Here is a 15982-nt window from a genome sequence, read left to right as displayed (position 1 = left end):
TCACATCACACATCTGGGCTGCTTATCTATTTCCCAACAAGGGGTCAGTCGTATTTTTATGTAACAGTCACGCTTCTCCTGTGTTTTGAAAACACAGCGCGTGGCCCATGTGTTTGTGGACTGACCCATTTTGGTGGGAATGATCAGGCTGTTTCTGTCATTGCGTAACTTTATTACACATGACCTATGAATGCAAACAAACAGCAGTGGGATGCTCCGGTCATCTGAGCGTGTGGGGGGGGGGGGTTATTTGGGGATGGGGAGCGCTTTCCTAGAATGCTGTGTTTTAAAGTGGTCTCATTTCTTTTAACGTTTCGTAATTATATTTTTTTGGCATGTTATTGTCCCTAGTTGAGCACATTTTGAGAATCATTAGCTACAGAACTGACTCCCAACACAGCATTCCCTTTACAGCCAGTTGAGGGTGGAGGGTTCAGATGACTTGTGATTGGCCGAAAGCAGAGTTCATGTGTGACCACTGGATGATGGATGGCTGCACGGGGAGGAGTTGTCAGGGATTATCTATCACCGTTTTGTCTAAACAATTTAAGGCCTGCACAAGATACTGTATGGTGCTCCATGACAGGCTGACTTGATGCACTGACTAATGCTGTATCTCTGGTTTGTGGAGGTGATTAGTGCTTAAGTATAGCTATATTTAAGTACAGTATACACACATTGCTTTTACGTTACCTGCCAAAAAGAGCATTTGTACAGTAGCTTCCAGTGTGGCACCACAGAGGTTGATAAAGGTCACCAGTGCCCAAATATATACATGTGTCAACAAACTAAAATGTCCATTTTGTGAATGGAGTTATGAACAGTAACTTTAGACCTTTCCTGTATTTTGTAATACTTCCAATTATATCTCTTACATTGCAAATGTGAATTGAACAAATATCTGGTAGGAGTGAGCTTATCTAGCTAGCAGAGGATACAAGATGCCTGAAGATGGAGGGTTTTTGTTCATGTGGAGCAAACATGAGGGAGATATATTAAATTTTTGGCATGTTTGGTGCTCATCAACAGGCTCTCGGGACGCATACAACATCATTAAGTCAATTTCCATAATAATTAATTCGTAAAAGCTTGCATTAATAAACTATAAGCCTGAAATATTTCGTCAGAAGGGTGGGGCTAAGACAGGAGAATGTATGTTTTATAGGGCGCGCGCGCACGAGAGAGAAGGGAGAGGGAGAAATAGGTGCGCGCGCGTTCCAAGCGTCAGCTGCGAGTGAGGTCAGTGCGCGTGCGCGGATGTCTGAAGGCGCGAGCGCGCGGTTGTGCGTGCGCCCGGTAGAGGCGAGCGCCTCTGGGCGGGGGGGCAGGCGAGAGGGAGGAAGGCGGACAAGGTGAAGACTTTTTCTGGGTTGGGGTGGGGGGCAAGCAAACTGTGTGGAGATCCGTAGGAGGACATTCGAAGCTCGCCGGCTCCTTCGACGCTCTTCCTGGACTGCATCGCCGCTGCATACCCTTTCCTTACCGTAAGAACTTCTTTATTTGACATGCAACAATCCAGCTAGGCGCTAGACTCTTAAAGGGGCGTCTTAACCATTTTAGACGGAGGTAAAAAAAAAACCAAACAACCTACAAGTGTAGATAGTTTAGCAAGTGAGACGCTAAGCTAAATGACGTGCTTGTTTAAATGATTCTGGTGGAAATGTTTACATTTCCAAAGCAAGCTAGGTCTTCATCACAGGATGGCGTTAAAAAGATAATTCAATCAAACTTGATCTGTCTATATTTATTCTCCTGTATATGAATCTTTTAACGATGGACATTACCACACAGCAGTACCTGAGCAACAACATTAAATGGAGTCTTCTACCTTAAACTACAATCATATGTCAAGGTTCTCCAACAGAGAGTTCTGCTGTGTTTCTTTTTACAAAAGGTCCGTTTTTAAAAGGACAAACACCCTACATTTGCACATGCATGAAAGCCATAGAAACACTTGCCATTTTTGGTCTGATTAAAACTGAATAGTCCCTTTTGCTTTTCAAGTACTTTTACATTTAATCAAGTGTGAACGCAGACCAGGACCAAACATTTGGACTCCAGAGATGAGTGTGAACGCCAACCGCACCAACGGACCACAACACCGGATATGATGCCACCAAGTGCTTACGATATTCCGTCAATAAAAGAAGGCCTTTTTTTGGGCCAACCTAAAGCACACCTGAGCGATAATCATGCTGTCTAATCGTCATATCTTGATATGCCACACCTGTGAGGTGCATAAAGTATGGGTTAACACAGATTTAGCCGATATTTGAGAGCGATAGGTTGGATGTTGCACTTCAGCAAAAACAAGTATTTTGACGTATATTTTTTGTCATGCTATTCATCAATTTTGTTGTGTAGCCCAGATCCCTCTTTCCTCATATCATTAATCACCTTACTAACCTCTGAGTTGTCCTTCCATGTGTAATTCAGCATCAGCGGCCCTCCTCCGTGTCTTCCTCCCCAACATTCGCAGCCGTAGAAGCCCTTTTTCTGCTCATTCCAACCCTTGGTAGTCAGCAGCTTTTGAAGTTTGGATGTTAGGGGCGGTTAGCTTGTCTTGCTGGTGACTATCGTTTTTACTTTTTTTTTTGATTAGTTAGTTCCTCATGCTCAACGGTATCCAAGCCAGTGGTGTCAGCAAACAGGTCTGTAATTATGGTCCAGATCTGTCTATGCAAAAAGTGCCAAAATAATCCAAACCCTTCAAATCAGTGCAGAGCTCTATTGAGTCTGTACACTCAGGAAGTGACATAAAAAACAAACAAAAAAAAGTGGGTCATTGTGGTTGCAACGGTTTTTCTGTGTTTAGACCAGAGATGATCACGTTGTCATCAAACCATTTTCATTTAATATTGCCTGTAACGCCTGATTTATGCCTAATGGTCTCTTTGGAAATTTTCCAGTGTTAAAAAGTGGACAAACTTCCCTGGAAAATGTAGAGTTCCTAATGGTACAATGATTTCTTTTTCCGGGAAAGCAAAGTAGGTTGATCCTTGTACGTTGCATTAAAGTATGTTTGAGATCAGGTGACATTAATGCTTAACATGAGGCGCTGAAAGGATGGTGGCTTGTGTTGCGCAGGTGCAAATGGATGTTGCAACTTGTATCCCGGTTGTAACCCGGGGACCAATGCCAGCATGACGGTGGTTCATAGTTTACAGGAAGTGTAATACTCATCACTTTTTTTCCTGTAAAAATGTCATGCCATGAGATTTTGCGTCATACTGCTGGAAAAAAAATCAGCAGGTGAAACAATAACAACCTTTCTCAGCTGGTGTGTGTTGATATCCACTAACCCACACGTGTGGCATTATTAACTCGCCCCCTCGGCCCATTTAATTCTCTGGATCGCCCTCCGTCCCTTCCGTTATGCCCAGTAAAGCTGAATTACTCCCATTCTCCGCACAAGGAACCACAAATGTCAGCAAATGTCAAGCACTCTGAGCTTTGGCTTCACTTTCAAAGCCTATTAGCAGTGCGGCTTGCCCTTTTGGGCAGCCGCTTGATTGGTGTCAACAGACTCATAAGCCTCCTCTGCTCTGCAACATGTGAGATATACAGTGGAGCCTTAAAGGTTGAACGAAGTCCGTTCCTGGATGCTACCTGAAGAGATTTTCACATAGGAGACAATGGCGATGGAAGTAATCTGTTCCAGAGTCCTACTGTCAACATCACAAAGCAACAAGTGGAAAAAAAACAAATATGTTAACAGTACAGTAATCCCCCGTTTATCGCAGTTAAATGGTTGCAGACCCCACCGTGATAAATGAATTCCCGTAAAGTACCATTCAATATTAACTAATGGAAGATTTCTGGACCTGGTGAATAGAAAACCTGTTTATAGCTTTCTACCATTAGAGCACTCTCGTCATAAAACAACACCCCTATAGTCACCTTTACACTCATATTAATCAATATAATCAGAGAAAATAAGCCATTTGATGAAGTGAGTCTCTTCCCTATAAGAGAAAATACAGCCAAGACTTTGTGGTGTGCATTTCGTTCTTCTTTTTGTATTTGATACCCCTCTGTCATGGCTTGACAAAGAAAACCCCAAAACATGTGGAGTTAATCCTTATACTCACTGAGCTGAAGTCCCCTGAGACCTCATGCTCGGTCAGGCCTCAGTTTTTGTGCAACTTTAGGTGTGTATCTGTCAAGTTTACGGCTTCGGCTTTAGGGCTGTTCAAATATTGAGAGTCTGTTGTGTAACCAAAAGAAAAAAAAAACAAAACAAAGAAAACAAATTAAGTGAGCAATGATCAAAAGATGAAGTAGTCCGCAGTAGTCTCTTGAGAACTTCAGTTTTTAGGGCATTAGAGGTATATTTTTCCAAATTATACGAGCAAATAAGTGTTCAAGTTTTGATTTGTCATTGTGCAACTGGGTAAAAAAAACAAAACAAATAAGGAGATAAAAAAAATACAATTATCAACATGCTATATGCAAATCGCACACGCATTCCCAGTCAGCAGAGCGACCTAAAGATAGCAGCAGAGCCCCAGTGGAAAGAGTAATTGGTGGGGTGCAACGAGAGGCTAAGGAGGAGGAGATATTGTTTGCACCATCTGATATCTGTTATATAATGATACGTACAATGGAGACCCACTGGGAGAGTAAGAGAAGAGCAAGCAGAAGCAGCCGTGCCAAGCTAGTGAGAGGAGTTCGGTGTGCAGATGCTGTTTCCTCTCCAGATTAGTTATGCAGGCAGCAGAAATAACCGTTCTTGTTCTCTTGAATTCGGGGAAAATCTTGTTTATGAGGTGGATACCCTTAAAGCATTGCAATAAATTGGGACGCCAGATAGGACTTGTGGGAGGGAACAGATTCCCTCAGCTGCCATTATGAAGACATCATTACAACGACTAGACTTGTGTTGGGAATGGAGGTGTATTTTTTTTTGTATGTCTTCCTAGAAATGTTATAATTTCCAACTTTCTGTAGCGACCTGCCATATTGAATGAAGTAATATTACATTAGTAAGACTAGATTCACTTAAAACTGTAAACTAACTTTATTAACTGTTTTCCTTTTATAATATTACAAAGGAATTCACATAAAATTACAACTTTATTCCTGTAGAATTGCAAATTTTTGTTGCAATATTCTGATTATTTTAGTAAAAGTACACTTTTAGGTTGCAACTTTTTTCTCATTAATGAAAGTTTATGTAAAGCTGACACTTTTTTCCTAATAGTACAAACGGGTTAGTATTTTTTTCCACATGGTCCAAATATTCCTCGGTACATCAGAACTATAAACCTTATTATATCAACCAAATGCTACCAACATTAAAAAATGCTTCTTTGTATGCAAGTGTGTGGACTGTACGTGGATTCACAGTACGTATATGCTCTTTCCATTACTCAAAACTACAGAAAGTGCTGCACGTTGCAGTTAGAAGAGCCCTCTCCCATTTCAAGACCCCCCTTTTTGTACAAACCCCCCCCCCCCCCCCCCCCCCGCCTCCCGTCACTTTGCCCATGCAGTCTGCAGGTGGTGAGTGGTCATGTGTTGCTGTGGAGGTGGAGGGTTGAGGAGTGAAAGGGGGTGGTGGTGGTTCTTATTTAGTCTTAAGCCCCAGGCATTGTTTGGGAACTGACTTGTGTGTGTGTGTGTTGCACACAATGCTTGTGTTTACTTTGGATTTGGTGTGCACATGTTCATCCATGCATGCCCATTCACTCGCACATGCAGACTTTGTTTTCTCTGCGGGCGCAAGCAGGGTGTTGGGTTTGGGGGTTTGGTTCTCGCCGTCTTTCTTTACATGTATACCAAACAGACAAAAGCACAAAATCCCTCACCTGGGAAGGCGAGACTATTTTAAATTGCCTCATTCTCACATTGTCACCACCCCCCTTCAGCTGTGATTTAAATGTAATGTTTCTCTTGTCTTATGTGCTTCCTTCATGTCTAGGGTGCCATTCTCTTCAGAGGCGGGCATTGAACCAACAAAATGGCCTTAGCGGGAGGCCCTGATTACTTCCTGCGTCACTCCAACTATCAGGTGAGTATCTCATGAGTTTTCATACTATAAGTTAGAATTGAGGACCTGTTGCCAGCATACCAATGGGTACCAATGAATTGTAATTCTTCAAACTTTGCCACCACGCTGTGCCTACACCCACTGAGAAAATGTTTTCACAATCCATCTTAGCCAGTGTGTAGTATATGTGTTCCAAATCTGGTCAAAATCTGTCAGCGTAGTTGATTTTTGCAGGACAACTGCCAATGGTAGAAATATGACCGCTGTCTTCTATAGCAGGGGTTTTGGTGCCTATCAAATGACATCATGCAAAGTGAAACTCGCATGTATAAATATAATAATCAATGCATACATTGACCCACATCAGACCCACTTTACAATGCCCTGCAAAATTCCTGCAAAATGAGCCTTTTGTTTCTGGATCCCAGATTTCCCCCTATTCAACCGCCAGTAACGCAAAGAATTTCGCTAAGGAGCTGGAGTCTATAAATAGATTCGACAACAATAACAATCGTGCAGCTTTGTCGTGCGACAGGCCTGCAAACACGTGAACGGTAGTCCTGATGTCTCACGGAGGGACCGATCAGAGAGCTTTATTACTGCTTTCAAAAAGGCAACCTTCTGCTACTTGTTAAGCCGACATTAAATTGGATTGGTTCACGTTAGCTTCCAGGAAAGGGTTTTGCACCAGTAAGACTGCAGTGAATAGTGAATTGAATCCCCCATACAGAGCAACATTCCTCCAGCCTGCATCTAGTGAGAGGAAGAAAACAAAGTTTGGTAGTCAGAGGCAGAGAAGTGGCTAACAACATTGCTGTGTGTGTGTGCTTGTGTGTGTGCTTGTGTGTGTGCTTGTGTGTGTGCTTGTGTGTGTGCTTGTGTGTGTGTGTTATGTAAAGCCTGACATGACACAGCATGGCACACATCGAGTCCACCCCATGGAGTCTCTGAGTAGGCAGTGACTGCAGGTTTGGTATGTTTTGATAAACCACTTTTTTTCCCCCAACATACTTACATAACACAATAAAGAACATTACTGCAGGCCTGTTTGGGAATCTGGGCAGCACTCCAGGCGTGTCTTCCTTAAGGTCTGTCATAGACTTTGGAACCAGGCAACTGCTGTCTGTCTCTCCTCTCTCCTGTGTACAAATGTGCTTGTAAATGTGGACACACGACAAAACCGCAGCCCTCATGCTGGAAGCTTGGCTGAGTTATGGCCTGAACGGGTCTGAAGGGTGGAAAGAAGCACGGCAGCGTGTAGTCTCCCTTAAAAGTCTGGCTTGAGTGCCAGCGAAGGCAACACTTCGGAACATGTGTGATGTGTCTCAGAGCTGGGACTACAATTCCCTCTTTCTTCCTCTCCTCTGAGGTCAAGGGTCAGTGGCTGTGTGCATTGGTTGCCTCGGCAACCGTTAGCGCTCAGTTTTGTGGTTGTGCTTCCAAGTCAGTGTAGCAGTTGGACGCCGTGAACTTTTATGCAGCTTGTGTATGTGCTCCTACTCAGCTGCCAAGTAGGCCATTTTATCAGAGACTCCTATATGTTGCATTTCATTTTAAGTCGCCCCCTTCTGTCAATGAAGCAAAATACGGATTCAAACCATTTTCTGGCCAGCCCAGCAGGTGTGAGGTGGTTCTACAATCATGCTAAAGCTGTTGAAGTCCACCTTTTTACTGTAAAACGGCTCTTAAAAGGAAGATTAAAAAAATTTGGAACAACAATAAAGTACATAGTCGTCACTCTTTATTGATCGATACAGTCTAATATGAGCTTTGTGGCGCCCCCTGTTGGTTGTGCTGAAAATGCTTTGGAAGACACGCTAGCATGACTTATGGCCAATTGATGGCCGCCATGTGTTTCAACAGACATATTGTCTTGTCAGCCCCTAAAGGTGTGCACCAAATGTTGCGGTGATTCAGTTAAACGGTTTAAAGTTACAGTTGGTGTTTTGTAGAGTGCATTGAACTGTGTGAGAAATTTCAAGTCAGTCCAACTTTGGGGTTTAAAAACAGTTCTACCTTGTGGTGTTTTTGTCAGAAAAATGATGCGCAGGCAACACAGTAGGGGTGCATGTTTTGTCAAATTTTCAACCTTTTGTGTATGGCCATTCAGGAGTAGAAGATCTCATGTTCTTTAATTTCTTTTAACACAATAATGGCTGTTCCAGTTTTCCAACCAACTCCCAAAAACGTACATTTTGAATGACTCTTGACGAAACCAAACATCATATTATGTACACTGCACAAATTCACCAATTGAATATCGTTTTCCACAATGGTGTTACTGTTTGGTAGCTGCAGCCTTTTTACCTGGCCCATGCACAGCTTTGGGATTTATATTAGAATTTAAAATAACCATTTTATGTATTTGCACAGTTTATTTAATGGAGGAAGTTTATACAGGGTTCCACCAGCAAGCATGCTTCCAATGCCATGCTTGGACACTTACGTAGTAAGTTAAATCTTCTGTAAATTCTAAGAACTTGAGAAGCCCTGATTTGGATCTTATATAGTCAGAGCTTTCTTAAGCCTGCAGGCATTCTCTGTCATCCCACAGACTGTGTAGCCAAATCAAGTTGCCTTCCTTGGAAAGCTTTTGGCTGCCGCTTCTCGGAGCAATAATTTGTACTTTGGGCATTTATGGATGTTTTCGAAGCATCCCGCATTTGCGTGTGTGTGCGTGCATGCGCACCAGGACATCTGGCTGTGCGCAGTTCCTGGAAGCAATGCTTCCACGTTCTGCATTTTCCAGGAAAAGTCTCGATTTTTTGTTTTGGCCCCCTTCCCTCCCTTCACTCTGCAGCTTTTAAGGCTGGAGGCTGTGTTGAATTACACAATGCACAAGGAACTTGGCCGTGAGTGATGGTTGAAGTGTGCTTTGTGAGTGATTGATGTGCCTGAAGCCAGTTTCATATGTGACGCTTTGGAGCAGGTGTGTGACAGGCAGACTGAGAGAAAAAGAAAGGCCACGGGGTCATGAAGTCACAGTGCTACAGGGTCAAAGTATCGCTTGTGTGTCACTCAGTGTTCCTCGAGAGCAGAGGCGTGAACCCATCTTTTGTCTTGAGCGCTGTGAAAATAACCCACTGTGTTTTGCTTCACTTAAATATCTGACATCCAACACCGCCGCACGGCTTTCTTGTCACATGGTCAGTTCAAAAACATCTTTCTTTTTTGTTCTGCCTGTTTTGTTTTTTTTGGCAGGAAGGCATGGACCGCAGTTCCTCTCACAGGCCTGAGGAGCTGATCGTTCCGGGCTTTCAGCGCCCGGCCCCCCCAAACTTGCCACATCACCATGGTAACTCTCCAATCCTGTCTGTTCCAGAACTGAAATGACACATCAAGTATGGCAGTAATTGACCATTGCTGTCTTTATGCTGTAAATGATGGCTTTCCATTTCTCCATATCTTAATTCATGGAATCTTTCTACTGCCAAACTTTCTTCAAAAGGCTCATCAACTCTACCCTCCCTTTGTTATCTTTATCTCCATCTAGGACATTGTCTTCCTTCTGCCTTCCAGATGTTTAGACAAATATTAAATTCTGTCCAGCCTTCTAACCGCCCTTCCATCTTTGCTAACTAACGACCATGTGTTAAAACCTGCTGAGCTCCCAGTACGTTCTCAGAAATCCTTTCAGCCATCGTGGAAATTCTTGGAAGCAGTGAAGATGTTGTAAATCGTCCTCCTCTGCCGACATCCTTCTCTTTCTCCCTTGCAGTTATATGCCGGTCATGCTAGTGCAAGTGTGTTGTAAACATGCCTTAAAGAGAGAACCGTGACTAGGTAGACTGTTTATATATGTAGGCCTGTAGGTCATCGGATCAGAATGGGAGTTATTGGAGAAAGTAGGGCAGAGGTCTGTGGGACAGAGGTGCTGATAATACAAGTAAGGGGTAAGAGGGTTCATAATCGAATGCAGGAAGTCCCAATGGTTGACACTCTGTGGAGTTTGGCAAAGTTAGCCAAAACCTCAAAGCTGGCTGTATGTTGCTCATTTCTTACCCTCCAACCATACTGACATGCTCATAAATCTTAGCAAAAGCAGCCTTTTTTCTTTTTGACTTAGCTGTGTGTACCATAAATACTCTAATCATAGCTGGGGCGTTCATTCATATAGACTGCGGAAAGGACTAGGCGTTGGAAGGTGGCATTAAGAGTGGAATCTTGAAAGCACTTCATACAAGGTGTCCTGAGAGTGTAGAATATTAATAAATCTTCAGTAAGATTGATTTGCTTTGATGCAATAACACTATTTCCTATGTGCTTAGACTGTAGGGACACTTTTTATTTTTGGAGTAATTGAGAAAGTGGCAAAGAAAACAGCTTTCTTTGACCACATGGTTATTTATTAACCAGTATATTGCACAACACAGCAGCAACAAAACCATTATTGTAACATCTCAGCCAGCATGAATACCGCTGATGAGTTCAGTGTAAACAGCACGGCAAGTGCAGCTTCACAACAACAGCCGAATCACAGCCAACATTTCAAAGTGCATGGGGAGATGGAGCTACTGGGTGCTGAACACTCATGCTACTTTAAATATAGCCACTATCGTCTTGGGGCTTTAAGAGACAACATCGGGAGGTTGCCTATAGCCACAGTCGTTCACCTTTGTTTGTTTTTTTTAGACCTGGTGCTAATTAGAGGCTACATGCTTTTGTAGACCACACATCTGGCAACTATAGGAGACTATAGGATGGTTTGTTGAATACTGTAGTTATCTCACAGCATTAAACTCTGCTGCCATTTGTTCAGCATATTAAATGTTTAGTGGCTGCAGTGTAATGCCTTTTAGGAATATACAAAGAAAAAAGTATACTCTTGAGTTTGTCTTTTGTGTCTGTAACCTTGTTCAAAGAAACAATGTGATTTTCCACATAAAAGTTAGTGATGGGTTGTTTGCGATTGCTCTAAGAGCTGGCTCTTTGAAGTGAAGCTGCACGCGATTGGTCAAAATGTGTGGTGCTGTATGTCTTTACACTGAGCCTGAGGGGGAAGGGAGGGGTTACAGACACATCACAGTCGTGAGCACACAAGCAGGAGGGAGTGAGAGAACCTTGCTACATAATTAGAGACTGCAGGCTGGAAAGGTGAGGAAAATGAGCAGTAGGAAAACAAAAGCTGAGGCACTTTATGTTTCTGAAGGCCGGTCTTTGACTGTTCCCTGGATGCTGTTGTCATTTAGTTTTCATTCATTCATTTTCTACCTCTTTTCCTCACGAGGGTCGCGGGGGTGCTGGAGCCTATCCCAGCTGTCTTCGGGCAAGAGGCGGGGTACACCCTGGACTGGTCGCCAGCCAATCACAGGGCACATATAGACAAACAACCATTCACACTCACATTCATACCTATGGACAATTTGGAGTGGCCAATTAACCTAGCATGTTTTTGGAATGTGGGAGGAACCTGGAGTACCCAGAGAAAACCCACGCATGCACGGGGAGAACATGCAAACTCCACACAGAGATGGCCGAGGGTGGAATTGAACCCTGGTCTCCTAGCTGTGAGGTCTGCACCCTAACCACTCGACCGTTTAGTTTTCATTTTGATTTATATTTTGTTGTCATGTTTTCTTAATGTTGTATTGTTTATTTCAAATAGTAATTTACATATAATACACACAATCACATTGAACCTTTCTGTCTAATTGCCATCTTAGCATAAAAAAAGGAAAAACTATTTCAGTGATAAATCCGATCTGAAAGAACTGGCTCTTTTTAGGGAACCAAGCCAAAAGATCCCGCTCCCTTAAACCATTAAACAACTCCCTTAAGTATATAAACATTGTTTTCTGCTATAAAAAGGTTACCCGTGCTTCATTCTCTAAATGTTAATGTCAAAGCAAAAAGCAAAGCACTGCAAGTACGGCTATTCAATCTTATCTGACACGAGTTGGCCGAGGTAGCTGAGGTTAAAGGTCGGTACTTCTCTGACCTCCGAGCTGCCCATCAATGATTGCAGGGTGTCTCGGCCAGGGACAGAGAGCACTCATTCAGTGTATCCTGGGATCTGACTGGAATGTCCTGGCCCGCGTGCGGACGAGAGATTTTGTAGCCAGATGCTGTCCAGACGGACACCGCTGTTCCTAAACATCCAGGAAAAAAAGACGCGAGGAGAAGACATTTTTATGCTATATGTTCCCTGGCTGTAGCCAAGTGTGGTGTAGTGTGGGCCAAGCCAGTAATGGGGGGAGGGAGGGGAATGCCAGCGATACTATCATTATCCCCCTAAAGCTGCATGATGGGCTAAATTTAATTTCAAATTGCTGCTGGCTCATCAGGTCAAATCTGAAAGTGATGTTGCAACTGATCAGCTGTCAGAGTGAACAATTTAAATTGCAGAAGATATTTGAAATTTAGCCTGAGCGTGCCAGAAAGAGTTTCTTGCTTGCTCCAATGAAAGATGCAGAGCAATCTTATACAGACCAAGCCACATTTGTGGACAATTGTGCCTCAAAAGTCAAAGAAATGTCGGCATCTTGAAAATAAGATTCAACCTCAGCTCAGTGAGAATGTAAGGTTCAAGCTAAGTTTCATTATCCATCCATTTTCTACTGTAGGATTTTTCATTATTTTAGTTTTATTGTAGAGTGGTTAATTTATTTGACACTTGAAGAATGTTAAAATGTCAACTTAAGCCTCCTGTTCAAGTGTGGAGGTTCTAGTGTATTAAATAAAAGTATGTGTTGGTAGTGTGACTGGCACATAAATGGTAAGCTGGGATACCAAACTCAATCATCACTCCTGAGCTTTACATAATATCGTACTGTCCTCATCTGCTCTCTTCTGCGGCCCAACACCACAGAACCTCTGTCCCACTCTTCAACATCACATGACCTTGTGTCCTCAACTACCCCCCTTTTCTCATGCATACCTCTTTGTGATCTGAGCTGAGCCAACTCCCCACTGTTTAGAGTATAGAGCAGCTTTTTTTTTAATCCTCGGTGTGTACACTTGCTTGGCCTGCAGATGTTGTACTTTTTTATTCGCCTGTATAATTACATGCACATCAGGGCTGGATATTGTACACTCTGTCCTCAGCTCACCGATGTGTGTGTGTGTGTGTGTGTGTGTGCGTGCACGTGTGTGTGTGTGTGTGTGTGTCTGTACCCATGAACAGGCTGGTGAGCGTTCCCAGATTGCTGTAATTTTTTCCTCTCCAAAATGGAATGTCAGGAATTCTGTGCGGTGTTGGTTTGGGACACTCCTTGGTCAAAAGGGCCTCGGACACTGGAACATACTGGAGCATACTGTCCAACTAAAGACTTTTGTATTCTATGTCTGCAGTATCTCACAAAAACGACTACATTCTTTACATATCAGAAACCATTTTATCACCTCAAGGGGACAATGTAAAAGAAATTAAAGAAATGAAAGTTAAGAGTAGTCGGAGCACAGTTTGGAAAGCATTACCAACCACTGACAACGATTCAACACAGAGCCATTGCTGTCCAATAAATATTGTTCAGTATTTTTTTTTTTATATTGTTCAAGTGTCAGTATTTAGTGTGAGTGACATTGTTATCTAGTATTGTCTTAAACCTGGACTGCACAGGTTGATATGGAATCCGCTTCCACTCCTCTATGACATCACTGGTTGGAGCTGATGGATGTTAGACCAGCCTTTGGCTTGAGGATGCCTTCATACACACAACACTGCTGCTACTTTAATACGTAATATGTAAATTCTGTGTACAGTCAAGCATGGTGGCAACTTTATGGAGAATGCTGTCATACAAGCATGCTTTCCCTTCATAGATCCAGAAGCACATTGGCTTTCATGTTTATTGCTTCATTGGCAAAATAATATTTGGAGCTTTGAAACTCACTTCACAACATCTAGTAGTTACTCACTCTGTCCCGCTCTCCATCTTGCCCCAGATGACGATGTGGATCTGGAGAAGCTGGTCAACGAGATGAACTCCTCCATGGAGAGTGTGTACTCTAACCAGGCAGACACGGCGCTCATCCTCAACGGGCACGGGCACCATCACCATATGCACGCCCCCTGTGTCAGACACGGCCAGGCCCTCCGTCGCCACACTCCCCCTGCTGTGCCCCCATCCAGGGAGAGGCTGCGGCACTCTCAACCAATGCACATTCAGGCCGCCAGGTATAAAGATGCACAACCTGCAGAACTTAAGATAATTAGATCATAAGACAATTGGCTATTTACCACATGCATGGTATGGAACAGGTAGAGATGATCATTAAAGTCTTATTGCCACCCCATGACCTTGTGTTTGATCCCTCAACTGGGACATGAGTGTCAGTGTGTGTATGTCTCCCCCTGCAGGTGCCTGCGGGAAGAGCAGCATCTGCGTCCTGCTTCACTCCCTGCCATCCCCAACCCTTTCCCTGAGCTCTGCAGTCCAGCTGGCTCGCCGGTTCTCAGCCCCATCGAGGCTTCTGACAAGCACGTAGGTGCACACGATCCACTTCACCGAGTTATATCTGACTACAATATTCAAATCATAACATATTTCATTTAATAGACTATTCAATCATCTGCTAACAGCATCCGTTACTACATGTTTAATTGCTCTGCACTCACTTTTGTTCATGTCAGAGCAGCATGTGTTGTCTTTCCCTGCCAGGAAAGAGTTACTATGGGTTATCTAACACTTTCTTTTAGCGTGTGTGGTGGAAGCAATACTATCAAATATACTACACTCAGTGGTACAGTGGTAGATATGTTTTGCTGTAGAAGGAGGTGAACAATGTCTCCAGGATGTTGGAGGCCGTGTGCAGACTTCCGTTGCAGAACTGGGAATACGGGCTGGGAACGTCTGCAGGTTGGCTCTCTCTGAACCTAGTGAATCCATCTGCCGTCTCCGGCAAGACAAGCGTCCGTTTCCGGTTCACACGCTTGCAAGATGGCTCTTGGCGTCACCGTGTGAGTGTGTGAAAGCACGCCTGTGTGTGTGTGTGTGTGTGCGCATGTGTGTGTGTGTGTCATAGCCTTGCCCTTCCTTCCCCCGGCAGAGCCTCCTGTCCCAGGAATTTTCCATCCTTTTCAGGATGCCCTCCCTGAATAATGAGAATTATTTAAAAAAACACCCTCTTTTTAGACACACACACACAAGCTTTATTGTACAGTTCACAGGTGCATTGTGCTCATTTGTTCAATCTCCTTGACATCATCTCACAAGATCTGGAGTCAGAGAGCAAGCTTGCACTTTGCACAAAGGGCCTGTTGTGTGTCCTTTCCCCAAACATCTTGATTTTGTCTAGTTCAGCTCATTTAACTTGCAGTCTGTCCCCTCAAAATGGGACAAATGTGCGTTCTGTTTGCAATTGTCGTTGTTTAGGGTTTTGTGTGTGCATATTGTGTATGATTAAAAGGGCCCTATCATACATTTCCAACTTTCCAGGCTTATGCATATGTTTGAAATTGCAAATGCAAATCAAGGGTGTCCACATGCTGAAAAATCAAAGAATGTGGGTGCCACATATAAGTTTTTACCGACACCTAAAGTTCCTATGTTCATTCTTTGTTTTGTTTGCTTTTTACAATATTGCTCCGAGAAAGTGTTTTTTGCGGGAATACAAACCAGAGTAAGGCAACAATTGGAAGAGTTTTTTTGTTTTCCGGGGAGCTAAAGACCTACCTTGTGGTCACTGCTTCTCTGTTCTCACCACTTCACAAACAGCTGTTCATTCATTCATTTTCTACCGCTTTTCCTCACTCGGGTCGCGGGGGGTGCTGGAGCCGAGCGAGAGGCGGGGTACACCCTAGACTGGTCGCCAGCCAATCACAGGGCACATATAGACAAACAACCATTCACACTCACATTCATACCTATGGACAATTTGGAGTTAGCAATTAACCTAGCATGTTTTTGGAATACCATAAACAGCTGTTTTAAATATATTCGATATCCAGTTCTTCTGACTATTAGCATTGTTTGAGGGGCACGTGGATTGGACTTGGACTGGGGTGGGACGAGGCGAGGTGACCCTTGCCCAAGCGCAGCAAGAGTGGAT

The 15982-nt window shown here is 43.5% G+C and overlaps 1 protein-coding gene across 7 annotated transcripts in view; it reads left to right on the top strand.

Moving 5' to 3' along the window:
• The first annotated feature begins 1319 nt into the window (after positions 1-1319).
• The window catches only part of LOC131101367 (growth factor receptor-bound protein 10-like), a 38938-nt gene continuing 24275 nt past the window's right edge, over positions 1320-15982 (top strand). For 2 of the 7 annotated variants that reach the window (XR_009119191.2, XM_058046411.2), the window contains exons 1-5: positions 1320-1484; positions 5924-6013; positions 9194-9287; positions 13877-14108; positions 14292-14415. Coding sequence is in view for 6 of the 7 variants with exons in the window: in XM_058046411.2 (XP_057902394.2) it covers positions 5963-6013; positions 9194-9287; positions 13877-14108; positions 14292-14415 (501 nt within the window). In the remaining variant the exon portion in view is untranslated. Of the gene's footprint in view, positions 1485-5923; positions 6014-9193; positions 9288-13876; positions 14109-14291; positions 14416-14656; positions 14892-15982 lie in introns of those variants that run through there. The other 5 variants (XM_058046412.2, XM_058046415.2, XM_058046414.2 and 2 more) reach the window with 5 other exon arrangements.

Source organism: Doryrhamphus excisus, linkage group LG7 (assembly GCF_037039965.1).
Source record: "Doryrhamphus excisus strain RoL-2023G ecotype Guam linkage group LG7, RoL_Dexc_Guam_v1.1, whole genome shotgun sequence".
NCBI lineage: Eukaryota > Metazoa > Chordata > Actinopteri > Syngnathiformes > Syngnathidae > Doryrhamphus > Doryrhamphus excisus.
This window is presented reverse-complemented; position numbering and strand designations above follow the sequence as displayed.